The 21,655-nt window shown below is 33.3% G+C and overlaps 3 protein-coding genes across 3 annotated transcripts; 2 read left to right on the top strand and 1 right to left on the bottom strand.

Annotated features, from left to right (window-relative positions):
• The first annotated feature begins 3,051 nt into the window (after positions 1–3,051).
• LOC125872162 (protein IQ-DOMAIN 14-like) lies at positions 3,052–10,960 on the top strand. The gene is made up of 6 exons (XM_049552847.1): positions 3,052–3,302; positions 4,433–4,530; positions 4,859–5,542; positions 6,850–7,077; positions 7,433–7,564; positions 10,068–10,960. Exons 2-6 carry the CDS (start codon positions 4,456–4,458, stop codon positions 10,764–10,766), a joined length of 1,818 nt encoding a protein of 605 aa, XP_049408804.1. The 5' UTR covers positions 3,052–3,302; positions 4,433–4,455; the 3' UTR covers positions 10,767–10,960.
• Positions 10,961–13,353: 2,393 nt separating this feature from the next.
• Positions 13,354–15,818, top strand: LOC125874232 (probable prefoldin subunit 2). Its single transcript, XM_049555074.1, has 2 exons — positions 13,354–13,521; positions 15,268–15,818. The coding sequence occupies exon 2, from the start codon at positions 15,272–15,274 to the stop codon at positions 15,704–15,706; it is 435 nt and encodes a 144-aa protein (XP_049411031.1). The 5' UTR covers positions 13,354–13,521; positions 15,268–15,271; the 3' UTR covers positions 15,707–15,818.
• A 407-nt stretch (positions 15,819–16,225) lies between these two features.
• On the bottom strand, positions 16,226–19,967 carry LOC125874231 (uncharacterized). Its single transcript, XM_049555073.1, has 5 exons — positions 19,657–19,967; positions 17,453–17,521; positions 16,981–17,056; positions 16,840–16,904; positions 16,226–16,610 (listed from the first exon to the last, which is right to left on the bottom strand). The coding sequence occupies exons 1-5, from the start codon at positions 19,834–19,836 to the stop codon at positions 16,530–16,532; spliced, it is 471 nt and encodes a 156-aa protein (XP_049411030.1). The 5' UTR covers positions 19,837–19,967; the 3' UTR covers positions 16,226–16,529.
• Between the last annotated feature and the right edge of the window lie 1,688 nt (positions 19,968–21,655).

Raw genomic sequence — 21,655 nt, 5'->3', positions numbered from 1 at the left:
ACTCTTCAAATTTTACCGGTGACACATAAATTGAGACATATGAAATAATATATATTATTTGAAATTTCTTAGAAAGTACTATAAATTACAATAAATAACAGCTAGAAACATTTCAAAGACAAAAAAAATTGATTGAATCTCAATTTTTTTTAGTACTACATAAATTGAGAAAGAAGAAATGACCTCTATTATTTGAAAATGACGTAAAAGTATTACAAATCATACAATAAGAATTAACAATTTTAAATTTTAAAAGACTTTAATTCTTTATACTTATTCTATTTCCACTTTGGACAAAAATATCCTCCCAATATGCATATTTTTTTAAACAAAAAGTGGGACCCATTATTGATGTATTGAAGGATGCTTTAGTAATTTTCCTATTATGAATTCGTTTTGTTTGTTGTTTAATTTTTTTAAAATAATTGTATAAAATATTATAAATCACAATAATTATTTACTTAAATATTCAAAAGATATAAAAATATGTAAAAGATCTAATTAACTCTTCAATTTTTATCGGTGACACATAAATTGGACAAATGAAATAATATATATTATTTGAAAATTACTTAAAAAGTACAATAATTTACAGTAATTAACAATAGAATATTTTAAAGACAAAAAAAAAAATTGATTGAATCTCGAAATTTTATTAGTACCACATAAATTGAGAAAGAAGAAATAACCTTTATTATTTGAAAATTGCGTAAAAGATATTACAAATCATACAACAATAATTAGCAATTTAGAATGTTAAAAGACATAAAAAAAAATTTCACCATAGTTAATAATAATTAAAAATTTAAACTATTTTAAATTAATATTAAAGTTTGATTAACTCTTTAATTTTGTCTTTGTCACATAAATTGAAACAAAAAATGATACATATTGGGCCTGTGCTAGCACGGGCTCCGATGTCTAGTATATATATAAAAGAGAACCACCACAAAGTAGAATTCACTTTTAATTTATTCATTTCTAAAATTAGCCTCCCTCTTTCCTGAAAAGTTGTGACTTTTATGAAAAATTGCGACTTTAATGAATAGTTTCCATTTTTATGAAAAGTTATGACTTTTATGAAAAAATGTGACTTTTATGAAAAGCTGCAACTTTAATGAAGAGTTGCGACTTTTATGAAAAATTATGACTTTTATGAAAGGCTGTGACATTTCTGAAGAGTTGTAACTTTTTCAAATAATTGTAACCTTTCTGATAAGGCATAATAAATAGTTGTTCACACTACCATTTATTGTCTATAAGCAGATGGATCCTCTCATTTATATTTTAAAACAACGAAAATTCTGAACTTCTTCTTCACAATTAAATATTTGTGTACTTTACTCATGTTGAGTGGCTCAGTGATACCATTGCTTATGTTACATATCATGGTATGTATTTTTACAGTCATTAATTTATGCTTATGTTAGTAAGGATAAATGATAAAATGTAATAATTTTCATTTCCCTTTACATTATTAATCTTTTATATAAGATAATATAGTGTTTTAGTTTTAAACTTTTAATGACTGATAGATTTTAAGAATTATTTTATATATTCCGTGTATTAAATTCCTGCGTAAAGCACAGATAATTTTACTAGTTATATTGTAAATCCGACCCTAACTAATCAACCAACAATCGAACACGCATTTATTTGTAGCTCATATATACATATTATAAGCCTGGAGCACGTTGCTTTCTAAATAAAATTTTCAAAGAGGCAAGTGTCCCTTTTCTTGCCTTTTGCTTTTGAACATATCTTATTTAAAGTTTTAATGTGACAAATATATATTTATTAATATAAATGAAGATCAACCAACTCTAATTTTGATTATTTTATTTATTTTGAATTTAATAAATTTTAATTTCTAAATTTGCCTCAAAATATTATTATTATATTATATCTTTTTAGTACAAAAAAGAGCTAGTGGCATTCGTATTACGTTACTATACTACGCAGTATGACTTCAGATTAATTAAACTTCAATGCAAATATTAAATATCGAGTGAAAAAAAATAATCACGTTATTGTACTATGTTGTGTTCCTTCTCCCATGATATCAATGTCATTGTCACGACAAACAATATTCGAAATGAAATACATATATTAAATAAAAAAAAATAAAGAACCAAACATATCCGTTATAGCTGAGGCTGGATCACACCAATTATTGACTGACAAAGTGGCCACCAAAAAAATAAAATAAAAAAATAAAGTTGGCTGAATAAGAAATTTAATATGACTTATGTGGTGATAATATAAAAAAAAAGTTTACATAAATTTTAAAAATTTAATAGTTCGTTGTATCTAATTTGAAAGTTATACGAAACTAGAAATATATTAAATATTTTTATACGTTTTCAAATGAGAGAAAAGTCATATAACTTATAACTTAAAATAGAAAAAAATTTATTGTCATTAATTAATGCTCTATTAAACAATTAAGTTGTTTGATCAGCTCCAAACTCCATTAATTAATTACTAATTTATTATCAGTTACCCCTTATTGAATTGTTAATAAATTCCTAGACAATTTTTTTCTTCTTTTTTTAGTTTATCATCTATTGCTATATTTGTCACTGAGGAAAATATTTTTAATTTTTTTTATGTTTGATAATAATTTTTTTTTATAAAGGAGAAAAATGACTCCAATTTAGAAATAGAGAAAATAAGTTTCGACGTTTCAAGTTTATTATCTTCTCTCAATCTCACCAATCCCCAACTCCACTTCTCATCCCATTATGCTTCCGTAGTTTCCTGCTAAATCACATATAAATATTTTTGAGATAATATTTTTTTACTTACTAAACACTAGAAAGTAAGTAAAAGTCCAATTATTTTTCTTCCAAAAATACATTTTACATTAAAAATATTTTTTCTTCATATCAAACAGGCATTTGAGTCTGACTAATTTAAATTCACTTTGTCCGGACAAACAAGAGGAAAGTATAAACTGAAAAAGGTCGGGAAAAAAAGGTCAAAAAAGAACAAAAAGAAAAGGTTAATAAATTGTGCAAGCAACAAAGAAGCAGATTCTTTTGTATAATAATTGGGTAATTAGACTCAAAAAGTCTAAAAGGAGCACCAAGTTAATGGTAGTATTAGTATAACAAAGTGGAGGAGGTTAGGAGGAAGAAAAGGGGGAAAGATTCTAGAGAGAGAGAGAGAGAGAAGAGAAGAGAAGGGTAGCTCAAGTTTTGCTTTTGGGTTTCTTGTTGGACTTGGCTTTTGGCTTTTTGGCTTTGGTTTCAGCTTTCTCTGAAAGGGGTTTTCATGGAGGACTTTAAACATAACTTAAGGTACATGGGGCTTCTTTCTTTCATAAATTAATTTACTTTCTGTAAACTCTGCAAGTTTGGATGGTGATTTTAGGGCAAAAAAAATGTAATCTTTACTCCTTTGTGAACTAAAAAATTGAATTTTTTTGTGTGTGTGTTTATATGTGGAGTAGAATTTGGGGGTTTGTCTTTTTTTTTTTTTAAATTTTATAATTTCTTGATATTATTTTTCTGTAACATTCTTGGTAATTGTCAAGGAAATAAGGACAAAACAACATAGTTCATCATCAGAAAGTAATTTTAGCATCTATTGTAATAAAGTATCTATTTTTTTTCTGCCCCCTTGTGTTTCTCTTTTCTTATCTCATCACCATCTTGAAGAAGGTTGAAAAGCAGCAAGGAATTTATTTATATTTGAAAAAAAAAGGAAAAAAGGAAGAGTATTATGAAATCATCTTAGATGATAGATGACATGAACTTGTGTGTTATTGTCTTTAGCTAGTTAAAAAATTGACCTTTAGTTTGATTCCTTCTTGTTCTTGAAGTTTGAATTTGAAAGTCAACTCAAAGAATGAAATATCTAGAAAAGAAATTAAAGGGACCTAAAAACTAAGTTCACTTTTGGTGTTGCACCCGTGTCGGATTCTCCAAAAATACACTACTGTTGAAGAAACTTTTAGAGAATTGGACAGCGCACCTGTAGACATTTTTGAAGAGTTTGAGTAAATAGCCTAAAAATCCATTTCCCTGTTTGCCTTTTCCTTTTTTTTCATTATTTTGGTTTTCCCGTTTCTATGTGGTGAATAATTTTCCTCTCCCTTGATCACCTTATGACAGCTAAATGTGCAAACTCCAAATTTGAACTTACGGACAAATCTTCTTTAAATAATACTGATGACTTTACTTCAAGATGCTTATCAATAAGGGGACCTAACTGAGTAAATTAGATGATTTGCAAATTTTTGATGTATTTGGTTTTAGGTGGGCAATCTATGTTTTTTCTGGAGTGCTTGCGTTGCATTCTCCTCGGCAGGGTCAAAATGCCTCCATCTTGGATTTCGTTCTAGAATATCTCTGTTCAATACAATAAGTGTATGATGTTGCTTTCGCACTGCATGTGTTCAATTAAGTTAAGTTTCCTTCTCTTTCAGGGTGACACAGTAATGCTAGAAGCATGGGGAAAAAAGGAAGTTGGTTTTATGCCCTCAAAAGGGTTTTTACGTGTAACTCCAAGAAGAAGTCTGCTTATGTAAGTTTATAAAAGTCTGGTTTCTTGAACTTGATAATCTCATATTACTTGTGTATGTCCCAGAAGTTGTTATCTTATGATGAAATAAACTAACTTCAATAATTGATGTAGTTTCTTCTTTCCTATTCAAGTCAATCTAACTTCTGATCCTGGTTGAGAATTGTGTTTATAAAGTGGACCAAGGGTGAACTATTGGAGAAATTCAGCTCTGGCTGATTTCCTTAAATATTCCTTTACAAATCATACGAGGATGGGGGAAGAACTTGCTGGATATCTATGCTTCTAACATTATTATACAACCCTTAGCTAAATTGGATGATTGTTACAGGGATCAGGGAAGAAAACTGCCAAGGAAAAGAAGAAGGGTCGTAGAATACTGAGGCATGGAGAGTTCAAATCATTCCTCTTCAGAGAACCAAGCAGTATTGAGAAAATACTGGGGGAGGTTGATGATCAGAACCTACTTGTTAGGCCTCCTACTTCTGAACAATCTGGCATTCCATCTGCATTCCCTGTGACACCAACTTCTCCAAGAATCAATTCACCTAGAGATGCATCTCCTCGGACTTCTTATAGGGCTACATCTCCTGGTGCCACTTCTCCAAGGATCGCCTCTCCGAGGGCCGCTTCTCCAAGGGTCATCTCTTCTAACGCAGCTTCTCCAAAGGTTAGCTCTCCCAAGGAAGCTTCTCCAAAGGCTACCTCTCCGAGGGCAGCTTCTCCAAAGGCTACCTCTCCCAGGGAAGCTTCTCCAAAGGCTACCTCTGCTAGTGCTCCTTCCCTAAAGGCTTTCTCTCCTAGGGAAGCTTCTCCAAAGGCAACCTCTGCTAGTGCTCCTTCCCCAAAGGCTACTGCTCCTAGGGAGGCTTCTTCAAGGGTCTCTTCCCCTAGATCTACTTATCCAGAGCTGAGTAGGAACCATAATGTGATTAGCTATGCTAACAGACCAGAACCAACTTTGACGCTCCATCTTTCAGCAACCAAGATACAGGCAGCCTACAGAAGTTACATGGTAAGATTCAAGATAACTCCTTCATCAATGTTTTGCTGAAAATGGCCTTTGAGAATACTACTTGATTTTGTGAGTTGGCCAGATCTTGAGTGAAAAGTTATAGGTCATGTTATTGCAAACTCATGATATATTGGTAACAATTATGTCATTGTTGAAACAACTTTAATTGTCTCCCAAGTATTCATTTCCATGTCTGCTGCAACTATTTGTTATTGCCAAAGGCGAGCATCAAGCTGAGAGAGTAAATCAATTATGTGAAAAGCTTTATGCTTTGTTAAAGACTTATGGCTCTCTTAGTCTAAAATTTAGGTGCTTTTTATGTGAGGAAACTCCCTGCCGTGTGTTAGAGAGCTGGTAACAGGTAAACAAATTTCTAACCCTTCGGTTAAAGCTCTGGATGAGTTCATTCAGTGGTCTCAGGGAGCATTTCTACCTAAGAAGTTTGTTTCTACCACAATCAGGATCTTGTTATTGCATTTTCACTTGATCCGTAGAAATGCTTTGACCTTTTATAATTCATATTTTTCTTATGATAGTTTTACCTGAGAATTCAATCTTTCACAATTCCTTCTAAAATGCTGAGCTTCCTTAATATTATACCTTTCACTATTTGTTTTAGTAGATTGACTGTGGAACAGGTTATATTTAACTGATTATTTAAAAGGAGGTCACTTTCCTTGTTTGAGAACTCCATTTTTCTTTTCGAAATTTTGACAAAAATTAAGTGACTTGCAGATTATCTGAAACAGGATAGGAAAAAACAGAGATTAGAACTTTTGTATAAGTAATTGGGACCCCCAATCTTTTCTTATGCTGTTTTCAAGAAACCCATTTCCAGTTCTAATGACTTTACTGCTAGAGTAGTTTTCCTCAATGTCTTAATTATACTCTTGAACCGTGGAAACTATGACTCCCGGACCCCGTAGGACCTGAATTCTTAATTCTTGATTTAAAAAAAACATGGAAATACAGAGTCTGCATTCATCTGTCATAAGCATCTTGAAAATTCGAGTAATTTTGTTCTTATCAACTTGTTAGAAAAACTTCTTAAGTCAAAGAAAACAATATAGGATCTTATCTTATCATTGTTATTTCCCTTGTCGTGATTCAAGTAGGAGTGAATAGAAGTTCATTGCATCATATAAAGTTTTTTTTTTTTTTTAAAAAGAACCATTAGAGTCCATTCCCATTTTCTCCCCTTTCTAGAGCAGTTCATTGATGGGACACGAATGTTTGGTTCCAAGAGAGTGTGTATCAATTGCTAACAAGTGTTACATATCCTATGTGAATGAACTTTGTTTTCACAGGCAAGGAGGGGTTTCAAATCTTTGAGTGGTTTAGCAAGACTTCAAGGAGTGGTCAGAAGCAGAAGTGTAAAGCGGCAGACAGTAAATGCCATGAAACAAATGCAACTTCTAGGTAGGGTTCAAATGCAAATTCAGTCAAGGAGGAGTCAGATGTTCCAGGCACTCCATAGTCAAGCATACATGAATGATAAAGAAGTTGAGAGCACTCTAAGCAAATGGACTCAGCTGGTAAGTTTAAGCTGCTACATATCTTGTGGTATTCACCTATTTAGTGGTATAGGCCGATGCCATATTTTGGAGGCACTGTTCGCCTACATTCTTCAGTAGGTTTAATTTGGGTCATTTGAATTGGGTAGTTTTCCTCATTATTGGTGCTTTGATTATCTTGTGAAAGATTTGATGGATTCTTCCACTGGTCAAAGATGGTACACAGCTTCTTCAACAATTCCAATTTAGGTTCTAGGAATTCGTTTTTGTACATATATTGTAGTGTAAGGATATGAGAGTTGTCGAACAAAAGTTCTTTTCGTCTTCCAACATATTTTGAATTACGTCTGATGTTAAAAAGGAAATTTTGTTTTAGACTGAAGCAGGTAACCATGATGATTGGAATAATAGTATGCTAACTAAAGATGAGGTAGAAGCAAGGCGGCGGGAAAAAGTGGAGGCAGTCATGAAGAGGGAGAGAGCAATGAGCTATGCATATTCTCACCAGGTACATTAGACTTATGTTCTTAAGCATGTAAAATCTGTGGTAACCATTGCGTAAATGTGCTTTGATAATGCAGAAATGTATCATTTTGTTTCATGCTTATTGTTGACACCCAATTTTGGCCTAACATTTTAAAGATTCATACCTTTTAAGTTCTATTAATTCAATAGTACAATATACATTTTTTATAATTTTAAATAAGTTCATCGATTCTTATCCTCATTTCTCAAAATTTAGATTTTTATGAGTTAGTTTTTTAATTACATTATTTTTTGTAACAATCAATTGAATATGTTATGAATATTGTGTCTTTGATTAAATCATTATTTTATGGTAAATTGCATTTCTTTTACATGCCATTCATTTTATTCATTACATTTGTTAAAATTCATTTTTTATTTGTTACTTTTATTTATATTCATTTTGATGTTTTTAGCGCGGTCTAGAAATACAGTTAAATACATAAAAGATTTGCATACACAGATATTTTATTAGCTAGTGGTTTTAGCCCACGGCTTTAAGATAATGGTATTGTATTAAGGCGGTTTTCAATTTTCTATTTAAACAATTTCTTGGTCATTAAGTCAGTGGTGGTGGATAAGATTTTAGATAATGAGTGTAATTTTCAGATTTTTTTGTCTTTAAGAAATTTTGTGTTCATATTTTTTCGGCAAACTTTTCGCCGGAGCCCCGCCTAGTCCACCACCAAAAGACCCCAACCTATTTAGCTTTTTCCTTGTTATTTTCGGATCTACCGGAGGTTCCAACTCTTGCAAAACCCCATTTGGTTTTATCTTTTTTGTTTCTCTAGCAAACAGACCCCACGGGTCAAACTCTTCTTCTTCCTCACTGTTATCCCTCTTCTCCGGTGAAACCCATGAGCTCCGACCACCATTGCTCCACCCACGAGCTACCAATGATACCATACAACCACCAAAACGAAGTAAACCAGAACCACAACCCACCATTCTCTCCATTTCTTCCTCCACGCCGGAAATCACCAAACACCCCCTTTCTTCCACCTGAAATCAGGCGAGCTCACACCAGGGAATTCTGTTTACATCCCTACTTTATTCATATAAGAAGAAACATCGTCGTGACTCAAAAAATAATCAATTAATTCAATTCAATTGAATTTAAAAGAATTTTAAGAATAAACGAATTTTAAGGGAGTCGCCACCTAATTTTAGGAAACCAATTAAATGATCTACGAAACCAATAGATTCTAGGTAAGGGTTCAAGTAATTTCGAAGGAAATGTGTTAGACATTCTTTGAAATCCACAATTGTGGGTCTCGACTCCCGACTGAATTCATTTTTTTCAAATTGAGGAGGAGATAATAATAATATACAACTATTATAAAAATGCAATATACACAAATAATAAAATAAAACTATAATATGATAATCTGCCTAAGCTTGCCTTACGTCAATTAAAATAATGAATAAATAATATAATTCGAACTTCGTTCGAATAGCTTCAATGGGAAGCAACTATGGGTACCTATAAAGATAATGAATAATAAAAGAATTTAAAATGTTACCTTCTCAAAAATAAATAAATAAAAGAAATTTAAAAAAATTCTAAATTACACCCCCAAATCTGAAAATCTTATTCACCATCACTAACTTAATGACCAAGAAATTCTTTAAATAGAAAATTGAAAACCGTTTTAGTACAATACCACTATCTTAAAACCGTGGGCTAAAACCACCGGTTATAAAATATCTGTGTATGCAATCTTATCCGTATTTGAATGTATTTCTAAACTGTGCTAAAAACATAAAAAATGAATATTAATAAAAGTAACAAATAAAATAAATATTAATAGATGTGACAAATAAAATGAATGACATATAAAAAATGCAATTTCATAAAAAATAATGATTTAATCAAAGATACGATGTTCACAACATATTCAATTGATTGTGACAAAAAATAATGTAAAAAATCCTGACATTTTGAGAAATAAGGATAAATATCGATAAACTTATTTAAAATTATAAAAATGTATTTGAACTATTGAATAAATAAAACTTAAAAGTTACGAATTTTGAAAATGTTAAGCCAAAATTGGGTGTCAACACTTGTCACTTCCTTTATGTTGTACAAATCCTGGTATTAAGTGCATCATAGCAATTCCTAACTGTTTACGGCCAAGTTATTGAGATATTTCTTTAGTGGTTCTCTTTCTTACCAAATCTTTTATCTATTGTGAATCCTAGTACTAAGTGCATCATAATGATCTCTCTGTTTGTTGCTTTTGACTAATCTTTCAAAGATTATCAAATTAAGATGCACTTGTGCAAATTACCACAAACGTCAAAACTTTCAATTTTCTTGTTTCAACTTCACATTAGTGATTCTGGCAATCCGTTAAGGTTTACACATAATATCTTTCAAAGATTATCATTATTTGTTATTCTTGGCCAAGACATGTTGACAAACTCAATACTTCTGCTAACCCTATATATGGCTTACCATGTTGCATACCTCTTTTTAATAGTTGTGGAGAGGCAACCCCAAATCAGCTACGGACGTCCGAACCAGTGGAATTCCTTGGTGGTGGAACTGGTTGGACCATCAGCTACTTCCAGGAAATGATTCCGAGAGCCAATCTGCTGTAAAAGACGTCCATTCAACACCATCAATGGCAATATCGGAACACAAGCCTAGTCCATGGCGTCTAAGTCAAAACTTCAGACACCTCCATTTGGATTATGACAGTCATGAATCAGTTACACCAAGATCAACTAAGTCTGCAGTTCCATTAAGGGGAAAACTAATGCATACTCCCAGAAGAACATCATCACCAATGAGCAGCTCGAGCGTATCAAAGTATTCAAGACGCCGTGCTGCTGATTCCCCTTTCAATCATTCCATGAAGGATGACGATAGCCTCACGAGCTGTCCTCCTTTTTCAGGTCCAAGTTACATGTCACCAACCATCTCAGCCAAAGCTAAATTCAGAGGAAAAACCATTCTTGAGGAGAGAAATATAGGTACCCCATCAAACAGCTCGAGGAGGAGGTTGTCGTTTCCTTTGACTCCAAGTAGTACTGGATCCGTCAAGTGGAACAAAGGGTCTGGAAAGGATGCTGCTTCTTTAAAGGAACATGAATCTATGGGAGATCATATGAGTGTGCATTCTACTGGTTCGACGCCCACTGTAGTTGGGAGGAAACCATTTCAAAGATTTGTGTAATTTTGTTCCCTGTATGTCCATCTGTATTTAGCTCTGAAAGTACCTATGTTTCTTTTTTCTTTTCTTCTTTTTGATGTGTATTTATTGGTGTATTTTGTTAACAGAGCACTAATGTAAAATAATTAAGTGTGAACATTCTCTTGTTTGTTAGACTTCTCTAGTGAAGGAAGAAAGGATAATTAGTATATTTTTAAGTTGGATCTCCCTCTGCTTGTGCTCTTTTATGGTAAATCAGTTATGGTGGGGAAGTGGTGACTTAATGCTAACTTTTACGTGGTCACCGATGGATTTCGAGTCATTTTGATGATTCATGTGAAGATTATCATATTTGATCTTCTTAGCTGCCTCTTCAACTTTTTTCTTATTGTTTATTCCACTTGTGCCTAATTTTATAACAACTACATCTTTAAAATCTTTTTTTTTCTTGACATTTTCCTCCTTTTTTGGAATTTTTTTTTGTTAATTTATGTACATGTAATCTAGTATCCTTATTCACTAATATATAACTCCCACAAAGTCCTTTGCAATTCTAACGTTACTTTTTCTCATGCCTTTTAGGTATTCTATACTTGGGAGTTTGAAACTAACTTTCATTATGAATGAATAATGCAAATATTTCATTAAGGTCCGGTAAAAGAAAGTTGTCTATAAATTATGAAGTAAAAAGTTTCGGTTATTAATTTCAGATGTTTTACGTAGTGACATTTCAATTATAGATATTAATCTAATCCAATTAGAATGCTTGGTACATAAGCAAAGTATTGAAAATCGGTTTTATTCTTTCTATTTTAACCATTTGGGAGATTCATCTCTCCACTTCCCACGTCGAGCTTAGAAACTCGGTCTTTATTATTAAAAAAGAAAGATTTTAGCCATCCTTATCAAGAAAGGAGTCTCATCGCATATCTGATTCATGAACAGAGGATTCAGTTGCGGAAAACAATAAAAAAGTACATTAATTCATGAATCATCACAAAAAATCTATCTTTCTAAATAGAAATCAAAATAAACATATACCCAATTTGCAAGTAGATTTTTTCAGCATATACCCAACTAGGTAAATTACCTGTGCTTCGCACGGAATTGAACTCTTTTATTAAGCTTACATATGATTATTCAGTAATATCTGTATTTTCGATACATACTCTATATTGTCAATAACATTTTATCGTAAGGCAAATCATTCCTCTGAAATCTTAAAGTGCTATATTAATAACATAAGCATAAACTAATGACTGTAAAAAAACATACCAGGATCTGTATCAACAGAATGAAACAGAAAGAAAAAAATTGAGCCCACTGAATACATAGTGTCCCTTTAAGGAAATTATTCCCCTCTAGTACCAAGGTTTAAAGGAGGATCAACGATTCTATTCACCAGTGTATTGATACAAATACAATGGTGTAGTAAGTCACTCAACAAGAGCAAAGTACACAAATATTTATTTGTGCAGAAGAAGAAGAAGTTCATAATTTTCGTTGTTTTAAAATGAGAGGAAATCCCTCTATTTATAGACAACAAAGGGTAGTGTCAATAAATGTTTATTGTGCTTTATCGGAAAGGTCACAGCTCATTGGAAAAGTTACAACCCTTCGGAAAGGTAACAACCTTTCATAAAGGTCATAACTTTTCATAAAAGTCGCAACTCTTCATAAAAGTCACAAGTTTTCATTAAAGTCGCAACCCTTCATAAAAGTCACAACGTTTCATGAAAATGCTAATTTTGAAAATAAATAAATTTAAAAAGAAACCTTGATTTGTGATGGCGCCACATAGGCGGGCCTAGGGTTCTCTTTTATATATAAATATATATGATATGATTTGCAAGTAGATATCATGAAAAAAATAAGCATATACCCAATTTGCAAGCAGATATGAAAAATATTGACTTAGGAGGTTTTCAGTTAATTTCGTGCATTTTTAAATTCCAATTTTTCAATTTTATGCTTCGTTTGATTTTCACTAGCAAAAAAAAAAATATGTGAATACAATATATCTGAAATAAATTACATCCAATTTGATCGATATATATTCGAGTGCACTAGAATACATGTATCTGGCAAAGTAAATAAATGTGGTACGAAAGATAATTTCGAAAATGGGAAACTAAAGTGAAGACAAGTAATTAGTCCTTAAACTAGTCTGATTTGTGTTGTTAGCTTGAACAAACATTTTGAAAAATTAAAAATAGGAAAATTACGTAATTACACAACTTAAGATACCATTATCTCTAAAAATCTCTACCATTAATTACAAAAATTCCCTCCCCCGCTCTCTCTTTTATCATGTGAATATATCAGCTTACCTCTATCAAATACATTATAACTTTGTTTGCGTACAATTGTTTCAACTAAATTGTATGAATCTTATTTATAGTTATATGAATACATAACTTATGTACTATGTAACGGACGAATGAGCAATGTACTCGCGAATTTTGAATTTTTTTAAAAAATTATAGTTTAAAAAACTTTGAGGTCTCGAAATAAATATGATGTAATTAGCGTCCAAATTGTCATATAGTTTATGCTTCAAAATAACTCTATGATGTCCGTGAGGATGGGCAGCCCGCCCCATATGTAAAAGCGGCCCAGTCCAAAACCCAAAATAAATCTCTCTTCTTCCAACATTTTTCTTCAACACCAAACAAGCCCTGCTGATTCCTCCATTTTCTTCAGCAAAATCGAAGTTTGCCCTATTATTTTTCTTCTTTTTCCCACTGTTCGCAGTTTGCTAGGTCACAGAATTATTCGGGTAAGTCATGATTTACTTGTTTTAGGTCTTTGAATTTTGCTTTGTGATTTTGTGTTTTATGAGTTAATGATGATTCCTAACAATTAGGTCTTTTGCAAATCATCTGGTCGTTTTGTGGTTAATAAAGTTCAAACCTTGTGGTTTTTGCAGTTTTTTTGCTGTAATTTGCTTCCCCGGGTTGATTTTCTTGGATTTAGTTTACTGAAGGCTATGCAACTGGTTTCTCATGGGTTTTACTATATTGTTTGCCTTTTAATTTGTTGATTTAGGTTTAATTGGTAATGATAAATGTCCATAGCAATTTGTAGAAGATGCATATTGCAGATATATAACCCGTGTGTGCTAGTGTCAAGGAAAACATCACTTGTTTTAGGGGTAAATGGAGATAGATCACTAAGTTGCTTGCACTATTAGTACATTGAGCCTTTATTATGATTTATGAAGGATTAAGTTAGTGGAGAATTTTTTTATATTTGCTAATGCTAAAGCTGCATAATCTTGAGATGAGATGCTACTTAAGGGGGTGGATTGGGGGAGTATGATCACATCATTTGCCTAACATTGGGGGATATTCTAAGTTTCTATTCTAATAATCTTTATCCAAGTTGTTAATAGCTCAATTTACGATCTCTAGTTTGGGTGTCTGTAGGAACAAGAAGAAACATTATATGTGACAGGTAAACCATTCAAACAATATGTTTTCGTTAAGGCATTTTAGAAAACATTAGTATTTATTCACTTGGTTCAGATAACATTATACTTTTATTCGGGAGACAACTAAAGCTTATGCAAGGAAGATTTGATATTTTAAGAAAAATTAATAGTGCCTATTCAACAAGGCAAGGAAAAGAAAAGAGCAATGGTTAGGTTATAGATAGAGCTTCAGCTGATAATAAACATATTTAGGGGTGGGGGGATGCAGGAGGAGGAGGAGAATAGGAAGGACAACTCATTTCCAAAACCATTTTTAGGACTTCAATAAGCTTTGAGGTATATCGTAAAACAAGTTAGAATCCAAAATTTGTGCTGATTTTGTTCCGCACGTTTTCATCATTTGGACAATATGTATTAATTCTGGGTTCCATTGTGACCCTTAGTGATGTACGGATACTAGATAATGACAACCATTGAGGGCTAAACTGAAATCTGGGAATACTGCCAACAAATCTAAGGACTTGTTCCTGAGGAAATGTATTTGGTAGATGGAATCATTTATATAGTATTTCATATTGGCTGTGAGAGGTAATATCATGGTACATATTGTTGAAAGTTTAGTCAACTGGTCTTCTTGTGTTTTTACTGAATATCGAATAGGGGTCTTGTTAATGGATATGAGAATGATTTTGGAGAAGACATTACAGGAGAATCATGTTTTGACGTACCATTGTTTTCGTGCTCTCCCTTGATCAAAAGGAAAAGTTGTTTTCCACTTCTCCCTGTCAGTTAATTTTCTTCTTTGCTTCCATGCAATTCTAAGCCCCAAGAAGTCCTAGCTTCAGTTTCCCTTCCAAGCAAATGTTTTCATTTGTGTTTCAATTATGCAACTATATTTCTTGGAGGCTTTTACTAATAACATGAATTCTACTGTCCTTTTGGTTTCTCTTTTGCCCTAATAACATGAATTCGTAGAGATTACCTTTGTCTTGATACGGCGGACTTTGATATTTGATTCTTTCATCACCACTATTTGTGATTGGAGTTGCTGATATAGATATGATGTTTGACATAGTCTATTTTGTGTCTCAGCGCTATGGCTGCTAGAGCTGAAGAACCAATCAATGAGCAAGCAGTTGCCAACGTCTACAGTTCCATGAGGTCTGAGATCACCCAGATTTACTCTAAAATTACGGAACTAGAAATGGAAGTTAGTGAGCACTCACTCGTGATCAATGCTATACAACCACTTGATCCTGCAAGGCGGTGTTATAGGATGATTGGAGGTGTTCTTGTAGAGAGAACCATCAAGGAGGTCCTTCCTGCTGTTCAACGCAATAAGGAAGGAATTGAGGAAGTGATAGCTCGACTGAATGAAGCCTTGGAGAAAAAGAAAAAGGAGATTTCAGACTTTGAGGCCAAGTATAAAATTAGAATCAGAAAACCTGATGCTGAAGTAAAGGAGGAAGGTGGTCGAAAGGAAGGCTCTGCACAAGGAGTCCTTGTTGGTCCTGCTGGTTCAAATGAATAGACCTATCTAGTTTTCAAATTCCATTTTGAGGTACTTTGTTGAATATGATCAAGGAACTAAAGTACTTTAGCATCATCTTTAGTGTGTGATCTATCATGTTCATTTATTTTTCCATATCAGAGGTCTTGAGACCATGCTTCGTGCCTTGGCGGTGTTTTAACCAGACGATGGTGACACTTTGGGAATCTTAATTTTATCTCCTCGAATATTAGTCAAGTGTTTCTTACCTGCTGAGACTTGTGCCTTTTTGGGCTTTGGCTATGGATTGTAATTTAGGTTGTTGGAGTACAATTTTAGACATCTGAATCTGATTATTTTCCCATGGTACTGAAAATTATCTAATTGTTGTCCCTATACACTCTTTTTGCACATAATTCCAATGCGATATATCATCAGTCTTGACATTTGATCTGGGAAAACTTAGCCTTGCTCACAATTATCTTTCCACTATCAATAATGACGAGCACAAGTTCTTAATAGGGCTTTACTCAGAAAAGAAAACATTAAGAGGGTAAGTAAACAAATTAGACGTATCAATTAATGATCTCGTAAATATGTCAATCACTTCATCACACAGACATGAAAATTGCACTTCCGAAGCTATTTATCGCATCCAATATTCTAGTATTCAGTAATAGGAACATAAGCATAGTACAACAATCAAGTTCCTATGCGATCATCATTCCTCTTCATTGCTGATGCTAATAGATTCAATGTGGTTGTTGAATGTCGTATCCATGGTATAGTTGGCTTTTCATTCTTCTGTTTTCCAATTTTCTCACAATGATTTAACTGCTACATGCTCAATATGCAAGGCCATCTATTACGAAGATCTTCCTCGAGGTCCAGGCTTTCCGTAGCCTAGACTGATAAGCTTTTGCACCAACTTTTTCTCAGCTGCTGCCTGAATAAGCAAGAAAGGGGAAATTACAATCACGCTAACAGCTGGAGTATATACACACAATATGAGATATGTAATTTTATGGACAATAGATATCTACAAATCCATGTAGTTATCAGCTATATAAATGGAAATGACGTCCAAATAGAATTTTGAACAAGGGAACACAAACATTCAGAGATAGAAACTAGAAAAGGAAGATAAACAGAGTGGGAACAGAAAGAGATCAAACCTCAAGCATGGGGCTGTTCTTGGGGATATTAGAAGCAAGTACAACATTGATTCCAGTCTTAAGAACTGCACAAGGATCTATGTCAGACGATATATCAAGAGAATAATGTCTAGGACTGACTTATTTTAAGTAGTAATATACCTATTCTACGGGCAATACCAGCTCCTGTATTATCAGATGATCCTCCTGTCAAGGAACTCACGCTAACAGTATTGCCCTGCACATGACATAAAGAGTTTGACAACTGAAATAGACAAGACGAATCACAACCACCTTCTCTCCTCTGAAATCTAACATTCATTCCCCACCTCAACATCTAAATATTTTAAGGGGATATGGAGAGAGGTTATGTGAGAGTACGGCAAATTTCTGTACAATTTTATAATATCTCATTTTGAAATTTTGAGTTCTTGTCTTGTTTTGTTCCCTACTTATTTCAAAAAAATTTCCGAAAACTTATTTAGTCAATATCACTTTTTCTTTATGAGTATAATCATCAGTATTGACTCTCAGTTCTCATTAACTTTACTCAAAAGCAATTACATAGATGACGAGAAAGGTGGCAGTATAAAGAAAAAATTGAAGTGCAATATATATCAAGTTCCAAACTTACAGGTCTTGTTGGAGCAGCTGCATACAAATCCCCAAGTTTGGTGGAGTTGCAACCAATCCATGCATATATCTATAGAGGATGAAAAGAAATTATTGTAAATAAAGAGTAACCTATTCATTAAAACTTGTAGACATTTCACACGCATAATTAACAAAAATCAGCAACCACAACAACTAATCAAGAAATTCAATAATTCTAGAAAGAAGTGTTGAAAACACCCCTAAACTTGATGCAAATTATTAGTTTCATCCCCGAATTATTGACAATCTTAAAAACACCCATCTACTTGACTAACTAAACTTAAATACACACCTCCGATCACCCCCGATTTGCTACAAGACATAGCAAGTGGTCTCAAACTCTTGTATGACATGTAACTCTTAATAAAAAGCCGAAAGAAGTGTTGAAAACACCCCTAAACTTGGCAAGAATTTAGGGGTGTATATCACTCATGTTGTAAGATCGGAGGTGTATTTAAATTAAGTTAGTCAAGTAGAGGGGTGTTTTTAAAGCTGTCAATAGTTTGGGGATGAAACTAATAATTCACACCTAGTTTAGGGGTGTTTTCGATACTTCTCTTAATTCTATACACAACATCTCACTTTGTCTTGATAGAAGATGTTAATGGGTCATTAATGCATCAGCAAAGTTGATCCTTCAACATGCTAACATTTGTATTATCTGTAATTCTCAATTTTCTGTTGCATTTGCTGTCAAATGTAAACTTCTAACGTTTTGTCTAACTTTCTAACTTCTTATTTTCTCTGGATTATTATATAGATCCCCATGCCCAACCGATAAAATTGCTTAATGAAATAATGAACCTTCAAATTCCTACTTGAACAACTTTTTATTGATCAATTTGAATCATTACTGAACTAAGTGCCCGTTTGGATTGACTTATTTTAGGTGTTTTTAAGCCAAAATAGTTTTTAAGCAGTTTTGAAGTGTTTGGGTAAAGTTAAAAAGTGCTTATAAGCACTTATTTTTAAGTCAAAATAACAAAAATAAGCCAAAAGTCATAAGTTAGAAATCCTAACTTATGGCTTTTGGCTTATAAGTCATAAGCCAATCCAAACAGGCCCTAAGCTTCTTCAATCTCGACGATTGTTTATTCTTAGGCTACTAGGAGTTTAAGACAGGCTGCTATGGTGAAATTGGTGGACCCGATGTTCTTAGGCAGCAGTGCTAATGCATCCAGGAAAATAATAATTGAAGAAACACCTCAATTGCAATAGAAAAAATCCCAAAGCATATTGAATGTCACTCAACTGAACCAACCACCAGTTCGCACATACTACCAAGTCCATGGCAAACTGACATCAGAAGTATTTAAAACAATTGTCCGGTGAGTACTTTTAATACCACGATGGTTAACTTTCTTGTGGCTTCAGCTGTAATTTTCATTCATAAGCAATCGATTTATGAACATAATCAATCAATCATTAAGACTCAATCACAACCAAATGGGCTTTGGCTGTATGAATTCTTGGAAACTCTTTTGCTCGATTTGGAAGTTGGAACTACATCATTCCAATATCACTTTTGTTCTCTGAATTGCAAATCTATTCCTACAGTAATATAGAAAACTCTTTAACCAAACAAAAAAAGATTCTCAGCCAACACTTATAACTGTAACAACAGTAGCCATACTTTAATTCCAATGAGTTGGTAGTTTATTTGGATACTTTGCTTCCGTTGCGTTTTATCCTTAAACTAAGTCCAGATTGATTCTGTGAAATGGTAGATTTCTTCTGACAGCTTCCCTTACCCCTCCATGTGAGTTTAGGTCAATCTCATTTTCTTTCAAACACCTTTAGCTATCAAAGTATTGTAGTTATGGACCAGCACAAGTGGAGGCCAAACTATGTCAGCCGGCCTTCTCTCGTTTTACCCAATACATTACTATGCTATTTGCACATGTTGGATATAACTCTTGACAAAACAGTGACTAATTCGTCTTTTTCCAGTCCCGAATTGCCAAACAAAACCTAACCCCCAAAAAATCATATTCCAAATCTTCCATAAATTTTCAACTTTTCCCCCAAATTCCTCTAACATACTACTATGTGCTTACTTTACCACCTCAAAAACGAATAAAAAACTTCACTAAATTCTGATAATTTTATACTAACAAAATAGTTATATAAAAGAAAATGCATATCGATAATCTTTGGTTAATTGGAGTAAGGGAGCTACAAAACCTGATTCTGAAGACGAATGATCTGAAAGTAGAGAGTAGCATCGTTAACGACTTCAGAGAAACACGTGACTTGCACGCGACTTCCATCATCGCCTTCTTCTGCTACTTTCAACTGATTCATTGTCTCAGTAACAACGTCAACTCTTCCATTAGAGGAGGAGGACGGTGGTGATTCCTCCATTTTTTCAGTTGAAATTGAAGAAACGAATTAGGCAAATTCAAAATTTCTAGGGTTTAGCAGGGGATTTTGGAGGGCTTTGAAAGAGTTACGGGTACCGATAGGAAAAAACCCGATCCATGTTAAGGTGCTATAGTAGTAGAGTCTGTTATTCGCACATAAATAAAAAGTATTATCCTAAAATATTTACTAAATCTAAATATACTACTCCCAATATTTTTTATTTTTTATTTTTGAACAAAAACATGTTTGTTTGTTTTTTGTTTAAGTTTTGGATATTTTATTCATAGCTTCCAAAATCAAAACAAGAATAAACTACTCCTGATATTCTTTTTGTGTCATCTCCATCTCCAAATCAACGATTTGGTGTAATGAATTAAATATTGTTGAAAGCTAATCCTCTAGCTATGTTAGAGATACTGAAGTGAGGAAGAGGAGAAGAGGAGAAGAGGAGAAATTGAGAGTAACAGTGTAAACTGAAAATAATCGACTTGAACTTTTCATTATCAACAATGCACTATTTATACATAGTTCCTAACTAACAATGTTTAACTACTCCTGTAACTAACTTTCTAACAGACTAACTGATCCAACTAATTATATACAATTTACATTTTATCACTCCCCCTCAAGTTGGATGGTGGAATATGTCCAACATTCCTAACTTGATCAACATGTTACTATGCAATTGTTTTCCTAAGGCTTTTGTAAAAACATCTGCCATCTACTCCCTGCTTGTTATGTATTCAGTCTTGATGAGCCCTTTTTGTAGTTGTTCTCTAATAAAATGACAGTCTATTTCGATGTGCTTTGTCCTCTCATGATACATGGGATTTGAAGCAATTTGTAATGCTGCTTTATTATCACATTGCAACTCCATAGGCAGTGTAATCTTAGCTTTAATTTCCTGTAGCAGACCCTGTAACCAAACTAACTCTGCAACAGTGGTTGCCATGCTCCTGTATTCAGTTTCTGCTGAACTTTTGGAGATGGTATTCTGTTTCTTAGATTTCCATTAAACTAAAGACTCACATATTCTGATGCCAAAGCTTGTTACAGATTCCCTCGACACCACACATGAAGCCCAATCTGCATCACAAAAAGAACTTATTCTGTCTAACTTCTTGCTGCTCATTAATAAACCCAAACCAGGTTGTCTCTTAATATACCTCACTACATGTATTGCTGCATCATAATGGGATTGTTTGGGAGCATGCATTAATTGACTCAAGTGTTGTACATCAAAAGAAATATCTGGCCTTCTATAGCCAAGTATAGCAACCTTCCAATCAATCTTTGATAGCTCCTTCTGTCTTCCAACTCAGTATCATCCATGAGGTTAAAATGTTCATCATACTTTAAACTTGTAAGTTTCTGATTTTGTTCAAGAGGAGTTGAAACTAGTTTTGCTCCTGCTAAACCACACTCTGATATTAACTCCAAAACATACCTCATCTGATTCATTAATATTCTACTCTTTGATCTAGCAAATTCAATGCCAAGAAAGTATCTCAATTCACCTAAATCCTTCATTTTGAAGTTATTATGCAATATATCTTTAGCTTCCTGTATCAACTTGTAATTGTTTCCAGTAATCAAAAGATCATCCACATATACCAAAATTATCATTATGTCTCTATTAGCATCTGTTTTGGTGAACAAGGAGTAGTCTAGTTTGCTTTGAGTGAAGCCTGACTGTGTAAGAGCAGTACTTAGTTTCAAATTTCACTATCTGCTGGCCTGTTTCAATCAATACAAAGATTTGAGCAGTCTACACATCTTGTTGTTCTCCCCCTGACTGCCAAAACCTGGAGGTAGGACC

The sequence above is a fragment of the Solanum stenotomum genome, chromosome 8 (genome assembly GCF_019186545.1).
Source record: "Solanum stenotomum isolate F172 chromosome 8, ASM1918654v1, whole genome shotgun sequence".
NCBI lineage: Eukaryota > Viridiplantae > Streptophyta > Magnoliopsida > Solanales > Solanaceae > Solanum > Solanum stenotomum.
Note: the sequence above shows the minus strand (reverse complement) of the source record. Positions and strands in the feature narration are given on the sequence as shown.

What these genes read in the sequence shown, in the direction of transcription:
- LOC125872162 (XM_049552847.1), top strand. Translation starts at nt 4,456, where the DNA reads ATGGGGAAAAAAGGAAGTTGGTTTTATGCCCTCAAAAGGGTTTTTACG. An exon ending in CCAAGAAGAAGTCTGCTTAT is followed by an intron (nt 4,531 to 4,858) that starts GTAAGTTTATAA and finishes TGATTGTTACAG; the next exon opens with GGATCAGGGAAGAAAACTGC. An exon ending in GCTATGCATATTCTCACCAG is followed by an intron (nt 7,565 to 10,067) that starts GTACATTAGACT and finishes TCTTTTTAATAG; the next exon opens with TTGTGGAGAGGCAACCCCAA.
- LOC125874232 (XM_049555074.1), top strand. Translation starts at nt 15,272, where the DNA reads ATGGCTGCTAGAGCTGAAGAACCAATCAATGAGCAAGCAGTTGCCAAC.
- LOC125874231 (XM_049555073.1), bottom strand. Translation starts at nt 19,836, where the DNA reads ATGGAGGAATCACCACCGTCCTCCTCCTCTAATGGAAGAGTTGACGTT. An exon ending in CAGCTGCTCCAACAAGACCT is followed by an intron (nt 17,057 to 17,452) that starts GTAAGTTTGGAA and finishes TGTCATGTGCAG; the next exon opens with GGCAATACTGTTAGCGTGAG. An exon ending in TGGTATTGCCCGTAGAATAG is followed by an intron (nt 16,905 to 16,980) that starts GTATATTACTAC and finishes ATCCTTGTGCAG; the next exon opens with TTCTTAAGACTGGAATCAAT.